Consider the following 26,942-nt stretch of genomic DNA (forward strand, 5'->3'; position numbering starts at 1 on the left):
ATACTTTTAAAACTTCAGTATGTCACTTTCGTTATGTACGTTATTTAGTTATTAATGCGACGGTTATTGTGGTTGTATTTATAAAGTTATGGACGTGCCTGTTGAAACATAAAGAAATATTTCAAGCAAGTAAAACATTAACTTGAGCTGACAGGAGAAAAAACTAGACGAGGCCTCGCGCGGTTGGACTGTACACAGTCCCATAGGCAATTTGGGGGACCATCGAAGTTAGACCCCCCCCCCCACACTGCGGAGTCTGCCAGGGCGTTATTTACGCCACTGGCTTTTCTGCTGTTTCACCTCTAAGTCGGTTGCGAGGGTGATCAAAAATTATGCTTGCCCATTGCCCCACTAAATAATTGCTCGGAAGGCACACTAGTAGCAGTAGACGACAAATATTTTTTCTGGCCTTTGCTACAGTTGTGAAATTGTTTCAAGTTTTTCGACTGAAGAAAATAAAATCGCGGATTTCCGGATTATATCAGTTTTGAAAGAAAACATTTGGAGGACGAGAGCCCATTATCAATTGGGAATACGTAAGGGTGTGTCAGTTGACAGTTACGTAGAAACCCACATAGAGTTATCTGATATAGGATAAAGATGAGCTTATTTGAAAAACTAATAGTAAATAAGGAAGTTTAATTACTATATTTCAACATGCGCTAAATGTTGGTAAATAAAGTTATAGAACCATTTAAAAACCGTTTAAAACAATGAAAATCTCGGTTCCGGTTCCGGTTTCGGTTATCATTTTTTTACAAATATCGGTTCCGGTTCCGGATACGGTTATCAAATTTTTATATTATCGGTTCCAGTTTCGGTTCCGGTTCCTAGAATTTACTCGGTTCTTCTCGGTTCCGGTTCCGGTTCCGGTTATCCGTTGCATCCCTAATATCTACAGAGGCTATTTCTATTTTTCTCACCCAGGAAATCAATGACAGCATTAGGAATCGTAGATATCCGAATTTTCACACCAAATGTACTAACAAGAAGCAAATACCTTACCATCAACAATGAACAATTGATGTAAGAGCGGTCGTTTCGTCAAGTGGCTCGCTTGACGAAACGACCGCTCTTACATCAATTAATACACGTTAAATAAACGCTTTTGCATTATTACAACTTTTTTAAAGACGATAAGAAAACTCGTAAATAAATAACAAAAAACCCACAGGTTCTACCCTTTAACCCTCTTATCTCTGCTGACTGCGCTAAAACTAGATTTGACCTTTAAAATTTCATACGTAAAAAATGTAGACTTTAAAAACCATTAATATACTCTTCCGATAAGCTGAGTTTATAATTTTCAAATTAATGTTACATGTAACGGTGGTTCTGTGGTAGAACATTCGCCTGCCATGTAGAAGGGCTCGGGATCAAAACTTGGGCTGCGCATTCTTTTTAATTTTAATTTAAATAATTGAGACGAAACAACCGAGTTTAATTTATTCAGAATATTATAAATTAAGTAGTTACACCAGCGAGTTAGACTTACTAAAACAATGCACAATTGAATTTAACCCTATTTACAGAACAAGTTTATCAGTAAATAATACGAAGCAAATTTTAATGAAAGAAATATCTACAGAGGGTTTTTGTATTTTTCTCGCTTACGAAATACTTGCCGCATCTTTAACGCTCATTTTATTTCAACACTCGCCCTTGATGAAGATGGTAGTGGACGACTCGTAGACTTCCTGTTGACGTTGTGGCACATACCGCATGAAAAAGACCAATACCATTCAATTTCCAATATCATATAATAACTCGCACACCCAGGAAATCAATGACTGCATTAAAAATCGTAGATGTCCCAATATCCACACCAATAAAAAATGTATTAACAAAAAGCGAAAAACTTACCCTCACAAAGCACAGCAAGCCACTTGACTAAACCACAGCTCGTATATCAATAAATGACCGTAGACGGAATAGTTAGTGCGACACCTTACCATTTACAAACAGGAATTTTCGACGTTATTATCATGAAACCGGATAAGCTAAACAACCCGACCTACACACTATAAAGTATCCTCCAAAACTGGACGTTTTCGTGGAAAAAAAATAATCTCAAAAAACCAAAGATAAAAATATAAGATCAAAGAATAGACAAAAAACAACATTATCTCGATCAGTAAAAATAACATACGACCCTTCCTTTGCCTAAAACCCAAATACATATTATATTAAAATAATTTAAATCTTACACGAAATCTTGTTCTGTTTCAAGTAAACCAAAATTTCATACTCTTTTAAATACGATTCCGATAATGCTGAAGGTCTACTTTTCATTGAAGCATAATAAGCGTCGGTGGTTCTTTGGTAAAACGTCCGCCTGTCAAGCAGGCGGTCTCGGGTTCGAAATCCGCCCGATGTGATCGCAAATTGATACAAAGACGAATACCTGAACAATTGGTGGAAACCCTGCCATTGGACGTTGAGTGGTTGCTATAACACTCAGCACTCGGTTCGTCCCAAAGACAATAAGAAAGAGCTGGAGAGAACGCACCCATAACAACTGCCGCGACGGTGAGCGTTAACGAAAAACAAATACAACCAAACGCATCGTAATCGCAAATTTAGCCGTTAACGCTAACCGTCACACGGTGGTTTTGCCAACCTTTAAACTGCTAAAACGGTTATTCGACTGCGTACGCAGTGATCCAAGAAACTGCGTACGCAATGATTACCCTTTGCTCCGAAAATGCGAACGCGTTCGCAGGCCTGACAGACAGACCCACAGCCAGACAGACAGACTGACACGGTGGTTGTATAACCCCTCCTAGGGTACAAAGCCCCCTCGTAGAGGTAAAAATATAATAACTGTATATTTTCGTATTATGTTTGATTATGTTACAACGGCATTAGTGACACATGGGGTTACAGCATACCTCCCTTGTTTAACATGTTGATAACCGCAGGAATGTCATCTGGGAACTGGTCCATGTTTTGTAGAGACAATGATATCTTATATAACGAATGGGAACAGTCGCGCTGTTTTTGAGATAAGTATTTCTTTTCTTTCAGAATTTTTTTATGCACTGCCATATTCCTTTTGCTTACGGACCAAATTTCACCTAGGCATCCTCCACCTAGCCTTTATAAGCGTAGATTTTTCAGAGGGCTTTCCTTTTTCTTCAGCGGCACCTATTTCGGCATTCCTTTTCTTTTGAGCACTGCTCCCTCAAACGTTTACCGATCCAATGGAATACCGAATATCCACCACGAGCATTTCGACATTTTTCGAACAAATTGGAGTACTCTTGATGCATATCTTTCACAATGGTCTCCAATCTTCCATCATCAAAAAGTTCCTCCAATATTGCTCTTATCTCCCCAGTTTTGTTAATTGTTAGATGTAAAGATTCACATTTTAATTCACCAATAATATATTCAGCTGATATTGGTGCACCCAGAGGTAGATTTAAAAGCTAGAAATCATAGTTATCTTCAGCACAATCATCAGACATTTTATTAATTTTAACTTACGTTAATTTATAGATAGGACTAGTGAAGAAATATTGTAATTTCGGTTTTGTTACCCATGTGCTCCTACATAAATGTGGGGAGTCACGTGTCATCAAAGAACCAATCAAGTCTTCTTTATTATAAATATTAAAACAATCAATATTAAATAGCAATAATAAAATATAATAATAAAGGTACTATCTGATAAACTATTTTTTATACTAATCCCAGTAACGTAAGCGAAGTAGATTTATATATTAGATTAATAATTTCCCTGAACTATTTTCAATGCCCAGTGAGTCTACTTCTTATAAAGTAAGGAAATTTGGCCGACGGAGCACGGTGATATTTGCCTATGCCGACTGGGCGGGAGTTTTTGTCTAGCTTCTAAAATTACGCGTAGCAGCCCGTGCAAAGAATACGACACTTTTTGTATGTAATATTATTTAATTTTGCAAATAAAAATTTTTTTTTTAATGTCCTTTTTTTAAAAAATTCGTTTCAATTACAACCTGCTGTATTTTGTAACGGATATGGTTACCGTAAGCCTAGGTTCGTGAATATGATTAAAAGAAATGAGAGAAGAGATGTTGGGCGGAATAAGAAGTTTATTGCATCGAGCGGCCCTGAGGTTTTGATATAAGAAACTTCGAAAAATAAAGATTTATAAGAGGAGAGTTTCACTTGGTACATATTTTAGGATAAGTATTATTCCTTACGGAATTATTTAATTAAGGCTCACCACTTTTTGAAGGGCCATGGGATAGACCAGCCTATGGAACCAACCTTCAGAAAAGAACTCTGTACGGTCCGGGTTTAGATGACGCACTGGTCAATATGAATAATAAGGAGAGTGTTGCCAGGCTACATAGGCAACTATTTGGCAGCAACGAGGCCTAACGATGCCTCTCTCCTCCTAGTCCGATCTGAGAAAGAGTTATATTTGTTCATATAGACCAAAGCACCCTCTATCCCGCGGCGGAGGATGACTTCATATTATATTAGATTTTAAATAATATATGTATAAACAAAACATAATAATATTTGTAGGATGTAGGAGTGTCAGGGTATCTATGGGTAAGTACTTTCCTACCCATTCCCTAGGCCTAAGTTACATAAGCTTATGTAAGAAAAAATAATATTGTATGAAATTCCCGTCTGTTACAGTTTGGTGAATCCTTTCGCGAAATAATTGGTGACAATAGTTGTATTTTTTCTGTTCAGTCTAACAATCTTAAATGTCAACATCTTGGATTCGTTGTTTATGGCCTTATATTTTATAGTAAAGCAGTTCTTGAGGGTTGGTTTTCGTATCAAATGTTGAGATTGATTGGTAAATATATGAAAGTTTATGGCATTCAAAACAAGATTTCATGGTTAATCCAACACAACAACCGTAAAAATCTGCAGCGTGAACTTATTAATCTTATTTCAATATCAACAATTGCCTTTCTTCCGTTCAAAATATCGTTCAATAACAGATAATTGTTGGGAAAGGAGAACACGTAATATTTGGGAACTTGAGGATATTGTTTTATAATGTTTAAAAAACATGATTAAACAGGAAACTTTTATAAATAAACATCTATGGTAAGAACCTTTTTTTATTAAGAAATAATTGATTTTATTAACCTTGATTTTATTTAATTAGTCCCAAATTAAAACTTGACCGTTCATTATCTAAATATAGCGATAAATACCATTTGAATATTAAAGTAATTATAATATTATTTTTTTAAAAACTAGTTAACTAATTTTTTATTTAAATTTATTTAAATACAATCTTCGTTTAATTTAAAATCAAAATTATTTTATTTAATTTAATTAATGGTTTCAAAAATGTGTTTCTTCTTTCAATATTTTTAATTTGTATTTTCTAATGAATAGTGTTTGTTTTCCTGACGTGCTTTTATTGTATATAAGATGTAACTATTTTTCCTAATGTAGCTTTTTATATAGAATTTAAATAATACAGTTTGGACAGTAATACAAATTTTGTTTATTTTTGTCCTTTATTAAATCTTTATTTACTCTCTTTAACATGTTAAAATAAAATCCTTTAGCTAAACTGTATTACAGAATATTTTATTTTGTCTGAATGAAATATTGTTAAATTTAAAAGTATGTTAAAATAAAAATCTATTTATAAAATATATTACGGAATATTCTATTATATCTAAAGGTAATATTGTTCAATTAAAATCTATTTTAAAAAGTTTGAAAATTTGAATTGTAAAATCTAATGTGTATATTTTTATATAATTGTAAATCTAAATACATGTTGTTTGCTGATTTATGTCTTAAATAGTAATAATTTTATTTTGTTCTTTTTTAAATTTCTTATTTAATATAGATTTTATAATGTTTTTTAAATTTCTTATAATCGCTTATTGTTATAAGATTTATTAATTATTAAAATTAATAATAAAGGATTTAATCTTTATTTTTTACTTAAACAAATTTCTTAATTGTTTATTTGTACTATTAAATACTATACAGATTATATTGTTAAAGTAAACCGTTGTATTATATGTTATAAAATTCTACGCAATTAAAATAAATATAAAAAAATAATAACAGAAATTTGTTTTGAAAGAAATAATTTTTAGAGGATTATTATTTATATAGGGCCTCTGTGAAAATAAAGCCAGTTTTTTACGAACCCTACGCGGTGGAATGTGTTATCGATACGTGTTCCACGTTTATATATTAACGTAACATCTCAATTGTTTTGGGGAGGAAATATTATTGAGTTTTTATGTTGTTACCAGATGTTAATAATCAATTTACGTGTTTGTAAGTGTGAAAATATTTGTAAATTGGTGAAAAAAATCACAATTTGAGCTATATTTACAAGTTTTTAATTGTAGAATTGAGGTGTCTTACTATATTTGAAAATAGTAACAATGAAATTTAAAGAAAAGGTTTATTTACATATTTTCGAATAGTTTACACTTTTTCTAAATTTTTTCTAAAATTTCTTGAAAATTATATCAGTCTTCAGGTGATTATCAGTCGGTATTTTGAAATCGGTTGGTTTTTTTCCCTAATTGCTGTTTTCCATTTCTAAAACAATAACCTTAGTTAGACTCTGAATATTATATTCAGATTTGTTTTAAAAGAAATTAACTTACCTTGGATGGTGGAAAAATCTGATTTCCCTCGGCCGTTTCAATTTCCCTTTTCAAACGATTGGCCTAGTTTAAAATTCGAATGACGTCCAAGGAAAGGTTACTACTATGCGTTTGTGGTCAGCTCGCTAGACATCATCCTGTGTTTGTTCTTTGATAGCGTTGTACGAGTAAATTTGAATATCTATGTAAACTGCCTGATCTCCAGCTCTCTTGCGTGGAGTTTTCGTTTTATACGTAACTCCATCTTTCTTAATTTTTACCGATTGTTCGAGTCCGATATTAGAGACTATGGACATTCGCCGAACCTTGCCAATAAAGAGAATGTCATCATGTAACCGGCCCCTTATTCTTAATTTCCAATAATCAAAAAGAGCCGGAACCTACGGTTACATGTAGGGTTCGGAATACTATTCCCACTTAGGCTTATCGTAAATAACGGATCAATGTTAGAATGAACAAGGAATTTTTAATGAAATAATTACTTACAATAAAATCGACCCCGTCGATATATTCATTGTCGATGTGCCCGGGCATCGTTACAAAAATAAATTGAGTCTTTAAATAACTTGAAGTAATAACAACAAGGTAATCAAACAAGTTCGCCAAGAAGGCGATAATATTATTTCATTGCCCGGCTCTCAATCGAACCGTTATATATCAACCAGAGATCGCCATTCTAATATACAAAAGAGAGCCCCATTTATTTCTTTAAAACATATTTTTTTCTAAGAAAATACAATACATACTCTAAAATATGTTTTAAAGAAATAAATAAAATTTTAAAGGTTAATACTATCGTAGAAAAACTAAAAAACTATTTCCGAAAACCCCAAGTAGATGGTGCATTAACCTTGAAATTGTTTTCGAGCACCATGTCCAGACCGAGGTCAAATAAAACACTTTATTTTGAAAACTGAATTTCATTGGAAAGATGGAAGCGAAAGAGAAGACTCAATCGTTCAATAAAAAGTTGGTCCAGGCTGTAATATAAGTTCCACATCGTGGAAGCTCACGCGGGAAAGTACATGAGAAAAATTATTTTACATCATATGCTGAAATCAACAAAATTCAAGATGAAAAATCGAATTGTAACAACACTGATCAAAATACCTTTAATTTTTCCCTAAGCCTTGGTGCGAGTTTAAATGGTGAAGAATAGCGTGAGCCGTTAACTTCTTTATCTATATTCAAATTTTGCGCTCTGTATCTCAAATCCATTAGGAACTACGAAGAAAATTCGCATACGCTCAATAAGCCTTATTGTGGGTTATATAAGATTGAAGCATAGTTAAACAAAATTCAGCGAAATGCTTAGTACGGACAGACCCCGTAAATAATGAGCTAATTAAAGTTTTGGAGGATATAGTAAATTCACACGGAACCCTACTGCCGAAAGTAACGAGGATCACTTTAAGCTGTTAGTATAAGTGAAGTAGGGATGAAGCTGTTCGAAAATTAGTTTTAAATTAAATATATATAAATTATATAAAGTTTCAAAGTAATACCTCAACTCGCACGTGCACAGTGATGCACAAAAAATTTCTATCTATCTTTTTCGTATCTTTTTACATAGATGGCAGCAGCTATACTATACTATCAATTTTTCCCTCTGAAATTTCTATAAAATATAATTTAATATTGATATTTTTGAGCAAAGATGGCGACAAAATCATTCACAATCTTTCATTTTATTTAGTTTTGGCCCTTTGATTTTTTCACGATCTTTCAAATTTCTTTAAAGATATGAGAGTTTCAATTAATTTCAATTCTTTTTTGCCCTTGCCTGAAAAATATCAATAGAAATCTTTAATTTGGATAAGTATCATTTCAAATACTTCTTTAGTTTTAATTATTATGAAAAGTATATTTCAAAATATTTCAAATACGTTCCACGAGAAAGTAGAATAATTTTTTTTTCATATCAAAAGTTCTAAGTATTAAAATGAATATTTCAATTTTTATCTTTTGATTATTGATACAGTAGTAAATCCTTCAACATTTGATTTTGATTTTATGTATTAGAATCGATTTTAATTTTATTATTTTCAAAAACCAAATTATGGAAAATAAATAAAGCTATTGCATCGCCAGAGCCCACACCGCCAGTTTGCAACACACATGACTCTCTAACGGCGTCTGCGTGGGACGGTGGGAAAAATAACTTTTGGGAGTTTTGGTTTTAGTTTTGAAATCGCCTTTCAGGCTGCGCGGCGCAGAATCAAAATCTCCGATTTCCGCCCCCCCCCCCCCCGCCTTCGCCTATTCGCCCCCCCCTCGTTAAAAACAGCGAGAAAAACTGCGCGCTTTGACCGCTCCTCTCCCTTCTATCAGTGACCACTTAACAGTGTTTCGGGTTTGGCTATATTTCAGTATCACGTGAGATAGGTTCGCCGCTCAAGTAGTGTATATCGGCATATAGAGGGCGCTTAAATATTTCCTCTCAAATACAAACAAAATTGAAGAGAAACCAGAAAAAATCTATCGTGTAATTTCTAATACAACAAATGGAAGCACTAGCTCTATTCCGCTCTTTTTTCGCTAGGCTAGGTAAGAGAAGAACCTTTTCAAATATAGTTCGCTCCCGATTTATTTCCTTCAAAATTCTATCGCGATCATTTTGCAATGTAGAAGATCATATCAAAATCGTATAATTTTATTTGTATTTTTCGGATAAAGTATCATCTCGTATCCTAAAAGTATCCAAAGATACGAGCGCGCCCATCACTGCACGTGCATAGCGTTAAAATTAGGCCAAAACATGCTAAGTCTTGGTTAAATTAAAATTTAGTCTGGTAAAATATCCACAATACCCATCCTAATAACTACATCCAGTTTCAAAGTTAAACTTCAAATCGCACGCGAATAGCGTTGGCCATACACGGTTTTGATAAGTAAGTGGCACACTTATTTGTGATTTCTGGCCATACTTGGCTTCGATAAGTAAGTGCCACACTTATTTGTTTCGACTGGCCATACACGGCTTCGAAAAGTAATTGTCACTCTTATTTCTTACTTCTGACCATACACGGCTTCGATATGTAAGTCACGCACTCTGCGTAAGTGTCACACTTATTTGTTACTTCGGATCATACGCGGTTTCGATAAGTAAGTGTCACACTTATTTGATACATCTGGCCATACACTTCTACGAAAAGTAAGTGTCACACTTATTTGTAACTTCTGACCATACACGACTTCGATAAGTAAGTCATGCACTCTGGGTAAGTGTCACACTTATTTGTTACTTCTGGCCATACACGACTTCGATAAGTAAGTCATGCACTCTGCGTAAGTGTCACACTTATTTGTTACTTCTGGCCATACACGACTTCGATAAGTAAGTCATGCACTCTGCGTAAGTGTCACACTTATTTGTTACTTTCTGGCCATACATGGGTTCGATATGTAAGTCACGCACTCTGCGTAAGTGTCACACTTATTTGCTATTTCTGGCCATACGCGGCCTCGATAAGTGTCACACTTATTTGTTATTTCTGACCACACATGACTTTGATAAGTATTTTCAATTTCAATTTGATTTATTTCCATACCCTTTTATTACAATGGTGTACGAGGGCCAAGTCATCATGCGACTTATAGCCCTCGTAATTTAGTATATACAAAGAATGGCAAACATTATAAAATTCCAAATTAATTTAAAATTTATATTGGTAACAACAATTTTCTTAATAAAAATTAACAAATATATATAAAAAAAGAAAGAAAAAATAAATAAACATTAATAGCTAATAATCAATAATGTTCCTGCACGCAATTTTTAATTACTTTTTTAATGGTTTGGATGGAGGTGATATTTTTAAAATTTTTGTAAATTTTATTATATAGCGTAACTCCGAAGTAAAAGATTGATGTTATTTTTTTAAGTTTTAATTGGTTTTGTGACCTGGTAACAGATTCTCTAACATCAAAAGTAAATAAATTATCTGAGTTTGCATTGATATTTTTATGTATAAATATGAGGCAAGCGAATTTGTAAATTTGATAGATATTCAATATTTTACTTTTCTTATACAGTGGTTCGGTGGCGGCCTTCCAGTCTACACAGAATATACTTCTTATCGTTCGTTTTTGTATAATTTTGGTCTATTCATGTTCAATGTTTGTGGTGTTACCCCAAGCAACTATTGCGTAATTTATATAAGTGTGAAACATGGAATAATAAAGTTCAAACAGTACTCTCCTGGGGAAGTACTCTTTACATTTGCGAATCATGTAGGCGGAGCTGGCTAGTTTGTGACAGATATAATTGATATATGTTCATTCCATGTTAGATGTGTATCGAACAACACTCCAAGGTACTTAAATTTAGATACTCTCTTAATTTCAGAACCATTTAAATTTAATTTACATAAGTCGTCGTCTAAAATTTTGCCACGGTTTCTAAAAACTATGTATTCAGTTTTCGACTTATTTAGTTTCAGGCCGTTTTTATCTAGCCAATTATTTATTAAAATGATATATTCGTTAGCTTTTTTTAACTAAGGGTCTAATTGTGAGGTTTTCCAAAATCAGAACTGCGTCATCGGCGTACAATTTTAGAAGACCCCAAGAAACGATCTGGGTTATATCGTTGATGTATATATTAAATAACATGGGGGAGATAATTGAGCCTTCAGGGACACCGACCGATATAGGGTCAGATAGCACTTGGTTAATTTTGGTGAGACATTGCCTATTATTTAAGTAGCTTGTTAACCACGCCCTACCCCTGATTCCCAGTCGTTCCAATTTCTGCATTTGTTACTTCTGACCATACACGACTTCGATAAGTAAGTCATGCACTCTGCGTAAGTGTCACACTAATTTGTTACTTCTGGCCATAAATGGGTTCGATAAGTAAATCATGCACTCTGCGTAAGTGTCACACTTATTTGTTACTTCTGGCCATACACGACTTCGATAAGTAGGTCATGCAATCTGCGTAAGTGTCACACTTATTTGTTACTTCTGGCCATACATGGGTTCGATATTTAAGTCACGCACTTTGCGTAAGTGTCACACTTATTTGTTACTTCTGGCCATAAATGGGTTCGATATGTAAGTCACGCACTCTGCGTCAGTGTCACACTTATTTGCTACTTCTGGCCATAAGCGGCCTCGATAAGTCTCACATTTATTTGTTACTTCTGGCCATACGCGGCTTCGAAAAGTAAGTTACGCACTCTGCGTAAGGCAAAAACGAACGTTCGCGGTAATGTGGTTTATGCGGCGCCCAAGGGCCCCTAATGTTTCTAGGGCACCGAAACCTGGCACACCATTAGAGATTTAAAAAAGAAATTAAATTTTTAAGTCACTCACAAGGAGAGTACCCGAGGTGTTTATTGCCGATTTTGTTCAAAGTCGGGCGTAATGTAGACCTATATGAAATATTAAATTTCCCAAAAGGAGACGTTGCACTACCCATTCGATTTGCTATGGCAACCGAAAATGTTTTTGAGATCACTTAAAACAATAAAATCTCCATTCAAAAAAGCATGGGATTTTCTCGGTTTCACAGGGTCCTAGCTAGGAAAATTTTTAAGAAATTTTAAAATCACGAAATGTGTAATTTGGACCACATTTAGGTAAATTTCATCACGTTTGGGTAAATTGAAAAAAATTTAGGGTAAATTTGTAACACATTTTAGGTAAAATAAGGAAAAAATCTTATTTTGGTTGTAAGTGGTCAAACACATTTTCGGTTGCCATGGCAAATCGAATGGGTAGTGTAACGTCTCCTTTTGGGAAATTTCATATCTCATATAGATCTACATTACGGCCGACTTTGAACTAAATCGGCAATAAACACCTCGGGTACTCTCCTTGTCAGTTGGGTAATAATCAGCGTGCGTAAATCAATGCAGGCAATCGGAAAAGGGGGGCTTTTGCGCCCCCTGTTTCCACGACAAAGCTGAAACTTGCACACATTGTAGAGGTAAAGCATTTATATAGATTAAACATTAAACGGAATTTAAAAGTCAAGCGTATCCAAAATGATGAGATTGCGTATTTTATGAATATTTTAATTTAATGTGTTTAAGGGGGGTCGGCTAGAAGGGGCTGGCAAATCGCCGCTAACTACATTTAACGCGTGTGCAGATAGTGGAAACCCTATTAAGCATTCTTAGAAAAAACGGCGGGGTTATGTCACCCCATTAAAAAGATATGGAAGGTGTTTCAAATGTGGACGACACCACCATCACCAACGACGACGACAACACTTCACAACATTCTAACGAAAACAATAGTCTCACTCTAAATATATATAGATGTGGAACTAAAAATCAGCTGCGTTCGAACGCGACGCTTAGAATTTCGGAGAGAGCGAGATTCCTTAAGCTTAGATTTAGCTCGCTCGCTGATAAATCGCCTATAGTTGATTTTGCGATATTTTAAGAATATTCTCAGCAAACAAGACACAAAATTATTTTGTTTTAGCTTGCTTATTTATTGAGCAAACTGACACGACCTTTTTTGGTTTACCTTTTGAACGTGATTATTTACTTTTCAGCAATCACATTTTTTGCCCATGTTTGATCTCTAGAATATTTGCTAAAATTTGTTTTTCCGTCCCTATGTCGCTGATTCATACCCATACGGTAATCGCCAGATTCTCCCCCCTCATCACGCAGAAATCATTCTTCATAAATTATTATCGTTTCCAAACGCTACAATACGTTTGCCTCTCCCCAAACTCCATAATTTATTGCTTCATTTTTCTAAACTCTATTATTTCTTTATCGCTTCCGAACCCCAGTATTTCAATTCGCTATAATATGAGGAATAATAAGGTTTTTATATTAATTTTTTTTTATTTAAGAAATTTGTTTACATGATAACGTTAAATTGGTTCTATGACTGGTCTGATATTTAACCCTCTTAAAGCGTTATTTATCAATATATAAGTAATTAATTCGATCTTCGTAAGGGATATAAACAATTTCATTTGAAGGGTTGAAATTACCTTACGCAAGCGCGTCTTGTATTAATAAATATTGAAAGTATTACCTCACGTATTCGTAGCGTCTGACAGATGAGGGACAGTCACAAACGTAGTCTTTGGGTACAGGTGAAATGCGTTCGCGTAGGTGGAATGTCACATTCTCGTGATGGGTCCTTTTTCGGAGATAAATTATCCCTTGACAGACAGTTGGATAGCATCTGGCGTGTTTCCATTTTAGTACGTCTCCTTGTTTCCAATTTCCTAAGATGCCGTGGCACTTGTCACATCGTAAATAATATCCATATTGCATATAGTAAAATCCAGCTGCAGCTAGTTGTTCTTTGGTGACTTGATGTTTCTGTTAAATCCGTAATTATTTGTTACTTCCGGCAAACACTATTAAATTAGCTAGTATAAATCAAAGGTTTTAACTCAAATTTTAAATGTCTTCGCTCTGAAGGTTTGTTTTCCATTAAGCAATTAGTAAATCAACTTATTAAATAAAACAGGGTCGGCAAAAATCTGTTTTTTGGTTTTTATTCGGATTTTTCCTAAACAACCTTTGGCGGTTCTTTAATGCTTAATTCTGGCTCTTCTATCGCTTAAGCAGTCGACTGCTCTAACGTTTTCGAGCTTTAATAGTATCATCAATGTAACCTGCGATTCTTTCTTCAAAATAAGTTGTTAATTTCTTTTAATGGAATTCGCGAGTTCTCACCCTTTAGATTAAATTCAGTACGAGTATACAACGTTAATGGCTTGCTATGTTTCAACCATAAAGGGACCAGCGAATCATCCTAGAATAATTTTACTTACCAAACGCATAAGGAGCTAAATCACTTCATCCACTTGCTGGGCCGATATTAGAAATCACTTTCAACTACAAATTTAAAAAAAATTGAATAATTGGAAATTGTTAATCGGATTTATCATATGATTTCAGACTGGTACATCACACACTCAAACATTTGACCGGGACTCGATTAACATCGAAAGTAAGGGATCGACGTATATGAAACAATCGGTAATAATATTTCTTTTCAACATTTTTTCAAAAATTTTAATTGCTAGAATATTGAAATTTTTATGCTTTTATGGTTCATGCCAGGAGATACTTATCTGAAAACTTATCGATTTCGGAACCATAGCAAATCTAATTGGTCCCTACGTGGAAAACTGACGTTAATTTAAAAGCCGGGTTTACTGTCGTTCAAGGCAAACAGTCTTCTAATAGTGTTTCCATTAACATATTAATTCCGTTTTCGATATTATTATACAAATAACTATATTATTGTGATTAAGTTTCGATTTAAGCTACAGAGCGTAAGTTTGTTAGCGTTGGTAGCCAAGACAACACAAATTACGAAGAGAAGGCTTTATCTTTCGGAAAGTTAATCCACAATTTGGGATCCAATAAATCGAAGACGTTAGCTACAAAGAGAAAGACGAAAAAGCCATTGGTATGAAAATTTTAGATGTCTTTAACAAGATGGAGGATATAAGTGATAAAAAATATCGGCGAAAGTAATTTAGTCAGACTTAACATCATTTGGTTTTGTGCGGTGAAAAATTTCGGGAAATCATCTTGATAGTCATAAACTTAAAATAATTACTTTCGTTAATGATTCGGCTAAATGATTCCATTTAAGCAGCTTTGATTAAATTTTATCTGATTAGAAATTTTATTTACGAAAGATAAACAAGAAAAAAACAAATACGTCCTTTTTCTTACTGGCTGCACAGTTGTTTCAATAAATATTCTTGCAATTGGAGACCCTTAAACCATGACTGGATCTCGGTGAAATGGTGATTTAATGCCCAAGCAATGTACAAGGTGTCTCAAATAGCCTTAACAGAAAAAATTCTTACAAACGTATGTTATCTTAAATAAGAAATGTTCAGCGTACTTTTTTTCAATAGCGAAATCTCATTTTTATAAATTAAAGAAAATTGTAAAATATCACCTCACACACTTAAAAACGGTAGGTGGTAGAAAACTCTTTCCAAAGAGAAAATTGGAACGAATACTTAAAATAGTTCACTTATTTCGATGTGGTAGAAAATGACCTATTTTATGAGGTCATGAAAAACCACGTCCGTACAAGATGGCAATACCTCTTTACCAATAAGGGAGCTAGATGGCCAGCTACAAATACTTTCTTGCACAATTCGTCTAGACTAGTTACAGGCGACTGATAGACCCGACGAAGGCTACGGTGGAAAAGAGTGTGTTCATTTATACGTTTCCCAACGTCATTTCCAATTGTGGGAACCTTTTTTTGTAATGTCATTTACTTGTTTAATGTATATTACTTTTGACAAGGCATATTTGGCCTTTTTTCCCAAAGCGGAAGCCAGAAATGAGTTGCTGCTTTGTCACCCATGGCACTCAAATGTCAGGTGATATCCTGACGTTCGTCAGCATTTTAACAAGTTGAGCAAGACTACTTTTTATTTGATGAAATAAAATATTTGTTATTAATTTTTATAACTTTATAGAAATGTTTTAGATCTCTAGTACAGTGCATTTAAATAGGCATTTCCTTAAATTAACGTACCCTACTTGTTAACTGTTTTTTCTCACTTCTTCAATGTTTCCCCAGCTCTCCCTCTAAAGAGAACGAATAAAATCGTCCATAGGTTTGACTGCACAAATTTAAGAACAAGTTGGGCATTCGTAGCGAATTTATGGAAATGCCAAGCTTTCTTACAACATAATACACAAACAAGTCCCAACGGAAATGGCATCCACCCATGGTGCTGGTTACGGGGGAGAAGTTGCGTTTTGTTGGAGGGTGCAATTTGATGCTACTATTCCTTGGGCATCCAACTTTCTATATTGAAATTAATAATTTTCAAACTAAGTAAGCAAGGTTCGTAAAATAAGGCTGGTTATTTCCTATAAATTGCTTTGGTTAAAGATATGCCTTGGCTTTTGCTAAATCTTTAATTTAATTGTAAGTATCAACTCTTTGTCATGGGGCAGCGAGCATTGTCAATTTGATACATCGACGTTGTACGTATATAATGTAAATTTTTTCCGTTATAGATTTCTGCAAGAGTTATTTTATAATTTCCCTATACCAGTATGCAAACTATCTTAAGTAAACGCCGTTCAGCTTTCGAAACGGTGTAACTTGCACATTGCATGCTATTGAGCTTTTTGTGAGTGTAACAAAATTTAATACCGAGTAAATTTTATGCTGACTGTTTAGTGAAATTTAAATTAAGCTATTTATGGGACGAGTAATTCTTTTTTAAATTTGCTCTTCAAATTATTTTTTGGTCTGTAGACAATAGCTAGAGTACTATGCCTCGTGACAGTTATAAGAAGTTGCGTACCATGTCTTCACGGCATAGATACAGATTGGCGGCAAATTCGATGCACACCTATCTTTGAGGATACTGTAGAAGCAGTTTCTCAAGTAAATGATGCCTTAAATGTTATTGTTGAAGCTGAAATTGATGATAATGTTTCGGAAACCTATAACGCCCATAACGGTTATGATGGCCCAGCTGACATCGGAACTGAAAGGGACCATGGTCACTATGAATGCAATATTGAAAAGGACAATTGCAATGAGGATATTATCAACTATGGAAATCCTATCAATTATGATGATGCTGCAGTTTTGCAAGATGATGTGATCGGCTTTCAATTTGATGTAGAGTCCTCCGAAATCATTATTCACAGCAAACTTGCTGAATGGGTTGCTAATTTGGGTATGATGAAAAGAGCAGTCAACAGTCTTATTTTCATTTTAAAAACGCATGATTGCCATTAGGATCTTCCATTAGACTCCAGAACTATACTTTAACACCTAGACAATGCTGTTGAAAAATTGGGCGGGGGTGAGTACTTTCATTTTGGTCTTGAGGCGGGTATTCGATTGGCATCTATGCAAACATGCTGTACTGTAGAAAATTTAGAGATTTAAGTAAATGTTGATGGTTCACCCATATCAGAGAGTTCTAGAAGTCAGCTTTAGCCCATTTTTGGCGTAAGTAGAAATTTAAAAAACTCTGAACATTTTCCAATTGGTATTTATTATGGTTTAAAGAAACCTGAAGACCCTGATTCACTTTTACAGACCTTTGTCTTCGAAGCGATTGAATTAATTGAAAACGGTATATTAATAGACGGCCAATTAATTATGATTAAATTCATTGGCTTCGCTTGTGACACACCTAAAGGACACGCGGGGTTCTATGGTTGTGACTAGTGGATGTTACAGGGCAAATATATTCAAAATCTCCTTTGCTTCCTAACCACGGAATTTGAACCAAGAACCGATGAAAACTTGAGAAATAAAGCTAACTTAGAACACCATAATGAAACTCCAAGTTTAGAATCTATACCCGGAATTGACATGGTTGATAACTTTCCCCTAGACTATATGCATTTGGTTTGCCTAGGGGTTATGAAAAAACTACTTCAGTCGTGGATGACAGGCAAATAGGCAAAATTTAAGCTGACGGAAAGGAAAGTGCTGGAGATATCAAGTCTATTGACATCTCTATCATCCGCAACTTGTTCAGAATTTGTGAGAAAACCTAGGTTTTTAATTGACCCCAACATGGTTTCGACAATTTTTGCTTTACTCAGGAATACTTGTACTACGCAATCATTGACCTTAGTCTTACTATGAACACTTTCTTAGTTAATATGTAGCTTTGCAGAATTTTAGTTAGTCCGGTATATCAACCCGCCTTAATTGATTTCGTGGATACGCTCTTGAAATACTTTGTGGAATCATACGCAGTTCTTTATGGGAAACAATTAATATCTTTCAATGTCCACGGACTTCTTCACCTAAAACAACAAAGACTAAATTATGGACCATTGGATACCTTTAGTGCGTTCCAATTTGAAAATTATTTTCAATAACTTAAGAACACACTAGCCAATTCTGATCGACCTTTGAAACAATTAATTAATCGGATTAGTGAAGAACGTAGTGCTCTTGACTGTATTTAATAGAACAGATTCTGTTATTTCATATCATATGAAACATAACAACGGACCTCTTATTCATTAGCGTGATGACCCACAATACAAGTGTGTAAAACTAGAGCATTTTGGATTAAGTACTAAAGAATGTGATAATTGTTGTATAACGGAAGACAATTCAATAGTATAAATAGAGATCCGCAGCAAACACTAAATGTCCCCAAGATATGCATATGAGCTAAGTTTGTGGGATTGGTTATATTCATAGGATATCCAAAAAAACCTAAATTATCAATATTGGATGTTCCTGGGGTAACCAAATATCATCACTTTCCTGATCCCCAGAATATCCATTAGAAATGTGTTAAGACATTCTAAGAATATTCCATGGACGTTGACTGGATGTTCGTTATGTCCCCATTTCACACTAGGTACATTCTAAGAATATCTGTTCTGATATTGAAAACATATTTCTTCACCCTAGGTACATACCATGAATATCTTAGAATAAACAAAAATATACGAGCAGAAATACCAAAGATATCAAATGGATATTTGATACGAGATGTATTGGATGTATATTATGCATAATAATTTGAATTTATGGAAATGAAGCAGTCAAGTTATAAAATTTAACAAAAAAAATTTATTTCAAATTAATATTTTACGAATTACATTGTTTTTTGGGGCGGTTTGATCATTTGACTTGACACGGTCAGATGCAATTCCACACACGACAATAAGATACATAATTGCAAACCGAATAACTAAACTATACTGATAAAAATGGCTTCGAATAATGGGAAGACGACTTTGTGTTTCTTCCGATAAAAACTATTCTCCAGGAATGACCGACCCACGAGGAACCTTTTGAATATATAAAATATTAAAAAAATTATATTTAATTAAAACAAATTATAGAAAAATTGGTGAAACTTATTAAAAATTATTTCAGATGAAAAAATATTTTTATAGTTTTAAATTTAATTTTCTCTTGTCGGCGTCGTCGCAACGCCTTGTTGGGCGCTAAAGTAAATTTGTATATTTGGATATCTAAGTGATATTTTTGGTGAAGGCCTATTAGGAACAGAGATTTTGGATGTATTACGGATATCCTTGGTATATGGGAATTTAAAAAGGGTTTTTGGATGTTCCAGATATATTCCTCTAATAACCATTCTGGGTGGGGTTAAACTGGGAGTTTTGGATCTTTTTGGTACATCTATAGGGTATTTTGAGTTTGCTGGGTTCGAACATTGCAACGTCCGTAATAGACAAAGATATCAAATACGTTATTGGATGAAAGTTTCTTTGGTTGGTAATTCAATCCGTGCGACTCTATTGCTGTTGATGTATTTCATGCCAAAACTCTATCTGCTCTAATGAGATGGCCTCTTTCACAAATAACTGGAAAAGCTCTTAAATATGTTATACACAACTGTGATTAGTCGTATTTAATATCTCAACTTCTTCACAATGAAAAGTTGGAAGGAAAAGTAGGGCATATCTCTTAATTGCATATAAATATGTATTATACATGTTAAATCAGTTAGGTTGGTTTCTAGCACAGCGACTTATAATTTTTTTTCCAAAATTTTACACTTTTAGTTTTAACTACAATTATCAGTATTAAAGAAACTAAATTCAAATTGTTCATAACTTGTTTACAGCTTCTAAATGGAAAATAATCAAAATTAATTTTTGGTTGTTGAATTTAATCAAGGAGGGGCCGCAGTTATCCCGGATGTTTGGGTAAATAGAAATTTCAAACCAATTACTTGTCATTGGCCAGGAGACAAATCGGCAACCAATCTAGCGAAAAAAAGAGCCAATGCTTGTGATTTGTGGGAGTTATTTGCCATTACTATTTTATAGAGTTCCGGTAAGATATTGCATAGATACAAACATTAACACGTACAATAATGATATAACATTCATTTGCAGACACCTTTAATGGAGCAGTTGGACGTATGAAGAGAAGTCTTCAGGATTCGGTCGATAATCTCTCGTCAAGTAAAGAAAATAAATCGACGCGAGCGATACGGAAAAGAAAAAGAACCGAGGATGCCTATTCCCACTTTGCAGATACAGATTCCGAAGAGATTCAACCGTTACACCATTTACCAGTTTCAAATTCTATTCCTGGTGCTTGTTCCAAAAAGATGACAGGTAATATGAAAGCAAATTTCATTATTACATAAAATTAAGTGTTCAACCCTTTTACGGAATGAAAGCAAAGCTTCTAGCCAAGATTTAGCCCGTACTGAGCCATTGGCGGTGCCACTAGTTGACCAAAACTCTTTTAGATCTAGTCTAATCAACAGGCATTGCCCTCATGGTGTCCTTGGATTTATATCCTACGGAACAAACGGAATTCAACTATCATTACCCAATCTTAAATAGCTGCAGCTGTACCTGATGATAATAAAGTTTATTTTCATAGCACCTCCAATATAATTTATTAAAAGTATTCCTCTTGAATTTTTAGTCTAGTCTAATGCTTTTGAAAATAATAGCAGTCAAGGTACAATAAATTAAATTATTGTATTAAATTATAATAATTTATTGAATTTTATTTTTCTTTACTTCACAGAATAATTCAGTTTTTTATGGTCCAAAAAATCACAGTCAATTCTATTAACGAGTCTATCGTTAACAAAAGGTAAGAACCAAAATATATTTATATATATTTTTATAATTTAAAGAAAATTCTCCATTTGGACCGCCCAGCTCAACTCTGCCGCTAATCTAAATTCTGCCTTTCATATGAACTTAAAACCGAGTAATGAAAGGAATTGCTAGATTAATTATTATTATTTCCTCTTCGGTTCTCAAACCCTTCTTAAATTATCAGCTTTACATAAGCAAGCTTCTTTTATCACCTCCACAAAAAATAATTTGTTAATTCGAACTAATACAGTTTATTCACTGTGTAAGAAGCGTACAATTTTATTAAATATGAGACACTTGGCTTTCCTTATCAAACGAGATACCCTTACTTTAACCTTTTTTCGCTTTGAAATCGCGACATTATATATCTTAATATATGTAATTATTAAAGGATAAATGGTGGCTTAAAATAAGTTTGGAAGTAAAATAAATTGGACTGTCTCTTATCTACTTACTCCAATAGTTGGTCAGTCTTTTTTTAATCGTTTGTTTTTAAATTGTACGGAATTAAAACTCATGACTTAAATATATAAATATTTAATCGTATTATTTTAAGATTTATTTCTTAAATCAATTACGCATGGATATTTCGAATCAGATTTAATTTTTTTTTAGATTATTTAGAAATATATCTCCTTTAAGTATCAGCTACTTTGAGTTGTTCCGATAGCAGTTTGAATAAATCCATAATACGCGAGTCTGCGATTTTCCTTGACGGCCGATCGCCCCAAATTTACATTCAAAACAGACGCTTTAAACAAAACGTTCTTAGAAACCTCCTCTCCCACAGTTTCAACCCAATGTCTTGCACCCGAAAAATGTGACATTTCAAACACAAAGTTTCAATAGTAGTTTTTAATCACTTCATTCGATACATTTGAACATGCCTTTCCAAGTCGTACCCTTTCCTTCCTGATCATTTAATGTTTTGAAGTAATCCATACACTCTCGAGGACAATTGTTCTTGGCAGCATGAATGCAGTATAACTTGAACTCTCCTGTGTATGGACAAAGGCACCGCCTTTGACACCGACCATCGGTGTTGGTATTACAATCATTGTAGTTGTAGCATCCGCCGGTTTTATTTGTGCCACAAGGTATGTCTTTGCATACATCTTTCACCTGAAAGTCGCACACTGATTCCAAATAGATATATAAAAAAGAATTAAAAGAAATTAATGAAAAACAAAAATGTTGATAATGAAATACTAATTTTAAGTATTTTATTGTGGTGGCTTGCTCGTAAAATGTTGAAATTGTATATGTTGCTAAATAATTTTCGTCAATAGTTGATTTGTAAAAATTAAGTCCAAGATCCGAACGAAATCAATATCTGATTTTGTTGTCAATAGCAAGAATATGGTAGAACACTAAAAGCCGTTTTCGGGCAATGTTTAAATTGCCAGAACGGCGATTCCGTTTGATGCTGAAATTGCTAACACAGGGTAGGGAAACGGAAGGTTACTAAGCATCATTTTCTTAATATATAATTTTGTTGTATGTGGTTGGATCAATATTTATCTTTTCAGTTTTTATAGATTAGAATTAGATCTCAATTTTGGTCAACGAATAACCTTTGGTCGTAAACTGTGCACGTTTAATCAGATATTTATATCTATGGAAGTTTTTTTTATTTTCCGCGAAACGTTTTGCCGCAGCGTGAAAACTTATGAAATTTATGATTTTTCCAGCTTTGATCCAAAATTTAATCACAAAATATTTTTTATCTTACACTCTTCGAATTTCGGCGCTCCATTCGTGTTAAGAAACAGATATTGGCATACCAAAAGAAATACCAAGTATTTGAACATCATTTTCTGTATAATGAAATGTAAAATCTTAATGCATGTTATGCAATTTATAAAATATACTTTTGTAGTTCTATAAAGTTACTAATTGTTTATAAAATCTTGATTACCTTTGAACAATATTAATGCAAAGAAGGAAATATAACGTTACGGACAACTGGTGCTAAGATCAACTGTTCACTTCTCTTTGTTACGTTAACACTGCTTTGAATAAGACTTGTATTAATAATGATGAGCCTCAAGATTAGCAAAACTTTTTATATTGAATTAATATTAAAATTTATTAAACAAATTTTCTGATTTGTGTGAAACGTTTTTAAAAACGACTATGGTATCGTTAATAACTCAAAAAATACAATGGTGATATAAACTTTCTAAATTATATTCAATAAAACAAATAAATCTTTAAATCGAATACGTAAAATTCATTACTTTCAAAAGACTTCGAAAAGAGTAGAATGGGCAATAAAAACGAAAAATTATGTTCTTTTTATAAGTTTTGCACATTTTTACCTCTCCGAGGGGACTATGTCCCTTAGGAGGGGTTATACAACCACCGTGTCTGTTTGTGGGTCTGTCTGTCAGTCCTGCGAACGCGTTCGCATTTTCGGTGCAAAGTGTAATAACTGCGTACGCAGTTTCTCGAAGGATTGGCAAAACCACCGTGTGACGGTGAGCGTTAACGGATTGATTTGCGGTTGTGTTTGGTTGGTCTTGTTTCGTCAACGTTCACCGGATATTTCGTTATTGTTATGTTGTAGGTCGTGAATGTTGAGTTCGTGTTGTGACTGTTGTGGGTGTTGAGTTCGTGTTGTGACTGTTGTGGGTGTTGAGTTTGTGTTATGATTGTTGTGGATGTTGAGTCTGTTGTGTTGGTATGGGCGTTTTCTCTCCAACTTCTTCTTAATGACTTTGGGACGGACCGAGTGCTGAGTGTAATTCTACCTCTCAACGTCCAATGGTAGGGTTTCCACCAGTTGTACACGGTATTCGTCTTAGTATTATTTTGCGATTTTTTGGCGCCGGCCGGGAATCGAACCCGGGTCTGCCTCGTGCAAGAGATGTACTCTAACCACTCAGCCACCAACGCTTGTTAATTTACGGTGTTTTTCTAAAAAACAGCTTTGGCGAATATCCTCTACAAAGTTATAACGTTAGGTACTATAATTTATTCTGCATCATTTTAAATATTTATAAATTAAATCAATCTTATATTTAATTAAATATTTATAAATAATATTAATCTTTTATTTCATTAAATATTTATAAATTATATTAATCTTATATTTAATTAAATATTTATAAATGATATTAATGTTATATATAATTAAATATTTATAGGTTATATTAATCCTATATTTAATTAAATATTTATAGATTACATTAGTCTTATATTTAATTAAATATTTATAGATTATATTAATCTTATATTTAATTAAATATTTATAGATTACATTAGTCTTATATTTAATTAAATATTTATAGATTATATTAATCTTATATTTAATTAAATATTTTAGTATTTTAATGTAAAATTTGATCGCGATCAGGAATTGAACTCGGGTCGCATTGTTACAATGCGAATAGTTCACCGCCGAGCCATTGACTTCCTTAGGGAAAATATTCAAGTAAAGGAACAATTATGATAAGGGGCGTTTTTTTACTAAACGGATTAATACAATCACTGTATATATTGTTAATTGAATGATAATTATTCAAAACTCCCGCGGAAACTATATCAAAGTAATAATATAGCGCCACCGTGTGGAGAACTATCAATCAAACCGGGTAAACAATATAATATCTTCAATTTTTCGAACTTTAGTCAAATCTTGACGGGTCTAAAAAACGCCAAATAAACGTATATAAAGCCGTTGCCGTCAAAATGGAAGATTTAGTCTTTCTTAGTTCTAAGCTGTCAGACGAACTACTACAGGACGGGGTCCTGGTGTCGGTCAAAAGTTATACGGTAACTTTGCGGTTTTAATTAGTATTTTCGGTCTTCGGTCAAGGAAAGAGTTAAATTGTGTTTCGCGTTTGGAACGTGAGCGAATTGACTTAAATGTATGAACAGTGCGTGTTTCAGACTGAAAGTGTTAAAGTAATTGTGAACTAACTCTAGTCAGCTGTAAGATAAAATTGATTGTTTTTATTTTTTGAATTGGAATAACCTAATTATACCCTTGAAATTATCAACTCAACCTGTGAAGCTAATTAAGTAGATTGGAAGTAATTAGTAGCGAACAGCTCTCAGCTGTTATTTAAGACAATAGTTTATAGTAAGGTAGTTGGAATTTAGTTAAAATTACTCAGTATAATTAATGATATTTACTTAAGTGTAAGTATGTTTTGGTTTATTTTTCAATCACGATGAACTAAGACAAATCTAGTCTTAGACACTTGAGTACCAGTTCTGTACAATTACGTAGGAGGGATATATATTGTTGGGTTATTGATGAAAGTTAAATCTAGAACGTTCCATAGACTGTTCTGAATAAAAATAAACATTTATAATTTTGCATAATTCTGGTTGCCATTTGATTTTCTAATCACTCGCCCACAACATTAAAGTTCTGGCAATCCCGAATCAACTAAATTGTCGATATAACGGCGACGGGAAATAATTCTCGTAAATTTATCGCGCGGCCTTAGGGAATATTCTTTTAACAAAATTTCGATAAACTATCGTTTAATTAAAATCAGCCTGATTCCGTTAAAATTATAAACCAAAAAGCGAACGGTCGTTATAATACCCTCTGTAGATATATCTTTCATTAAAATTTGCTTTGTATTTTATTCAACTGACAAACTTGTACCGTAAATAGGGTTTAATTCAATTGTGCATTGTTATAGTACGTCTAACTCACTGTTGTAACTACTTAACTTCTGATATTCTGAATAAATTAAAATTGGTCGTTTCGTCTCAATTATTTTAATTATAATTAAAATTTTATACCGGGCGGGATAGAACTGGGATAACATTTTTAACAAGTAACTCTAAATTGCGGAGATATATCTTTAAGGGTTATCTCAAGAAATTAATAGCACTAGGGACTATTCTTCCGAGGAGAGGTATATTTTGGCTTGCCAACTTGTTACCTCTCCGAGGGGACTTTGTACCCTAGAAGGGGTTATACAACCACCCTGTCTGTTTGTCTGTGGGTCTGTCTGTGAGGCCTGCGAACGCGTCCGCATTTTCGAGCCAAAGGGTAATCACTGCGTACCCAGTTTCTTAGAATCAGGGAAAAGGTTTTTCCAAAAGCGCCTTTTGTCATTGGGTGTAGTATAATTTTTTAACCGGCCGGGATTCGAACCCGAGCCCTCTTGCACGAGAGGTGAGCGTTCTACCGCAGAACCACGGATAAAGTTACGCTTCACTGAACTGCGAGTGAAAGCGTTTTTGAATGTTATTCGCGAAGTAAAGTTTACGAGGACAATAGTACAGAATTTGCGTAAGATGTAGCTCAAGAACTTAAGGCTGGCTGAAGAAGAGGTTTTATTTCAATTGGGGTGAAAGTGAAGTTTTAAAATTAGATATATATATATATGATGCAAAATTTAATTAAAAAAACGATAAGGATGCACTACGGTAAAGGAACTAATTTCAAAAGTATAAGTAGCTTTACTTGGTGGAAACTTGAACAACTTTGAAGACGCGGGAGAAGAAGAAACGTGTACCGCCATCTATCTAGGTTATAATTTAAAACATGAAAATATATGCGCTCTTTAGAAAAGAGTTTAATTTAAATGCTCTTGAGGAAGAACACAGTGAACTGCGACCGTGAAGACATCGCAAACAATTTCGCTCTTCGTCTTTTAAGTTAAAGAGCGTATATTTATTTAAGAGAGCAGCGGAATATTTTTTTGCCTGGAATATCAACTCTGCAAAGTTACGCTTCCCAAATAGATCCGAGAAAAGGTTTCTTTTCCATTGATGAAGTCAACAAACCAAACTCTCGTAGATGGAG

General features: G+C 33.8%; 2 protein-coding genes across 2 annotated transcripts in view; one reads left to right on the plus strand and one right to left on the minus strand.

The window, feature by feature from the left end:
• The window catches only part of LOC149931629 (death-associated inhibitor of apoptosis 2-like), a 329,985-nt gene that overhangs the window by 209,876 nt on the left and 93,167 nt on the right, over positions 1-26,942 (plus strand). The gene's annotated exons all lie outside the window — the stretch shown is intronic.
• Positions 22,007-23,172, minus strand: LOC149931630 (uncharacterized). Its single transcript, XM_090155852.1, has 3 exons — positions 23,085-23,172; positions 22,899-22,983; positions 22,007-22,302 (listed from the first exon to the last, which is right to left on the minus strand). Exons 2-3 carry the CDS (start codon positions 22,978-22,980, stop codon positions 22,031-22,033), a joined length of 354 nt encoding a protein of 117 aa, XP_090011978.1. The 5' UTR covers positions 22,981-22,983; positions 23,085-23,172; the 3' UTR covers positions 22,007-22,030.

This window comes from Leiobunum rupestre, chromosome 8 (genome assembly GCF_980474605.1).
Source record: "Leiobunum rupestre chromosome 8, qqLeiRupe1.1.hap1, whole genome shotgun sequence".
In the NCBI taxonomy this organism is placed as follows: domain Eukaryota; kingdom Metazoa; phylum Arthropoda; class Arachnida; order Opiliones; family Sclerosomatidae; genus Leiobunum; species Leiobunum rupestre.

Bases quoted from the DNA above. Each gene is read 5' to 3' on its own strand.
- LOC149931630 (XM_090155852.1), bottom strand. From the start codon at position 22,980: ATGATGTTCAAATACTTGGTATTTCTTTTGGTATGCCAATATCTGTTT. The intron at 22,303-22,898 runs GTAAGATAAAAA...ATTTGGAATCAG, and splicing joins AGCGCCGAAATTCGAAGAGT to TGTGCGACTTTCAGGTGAAA.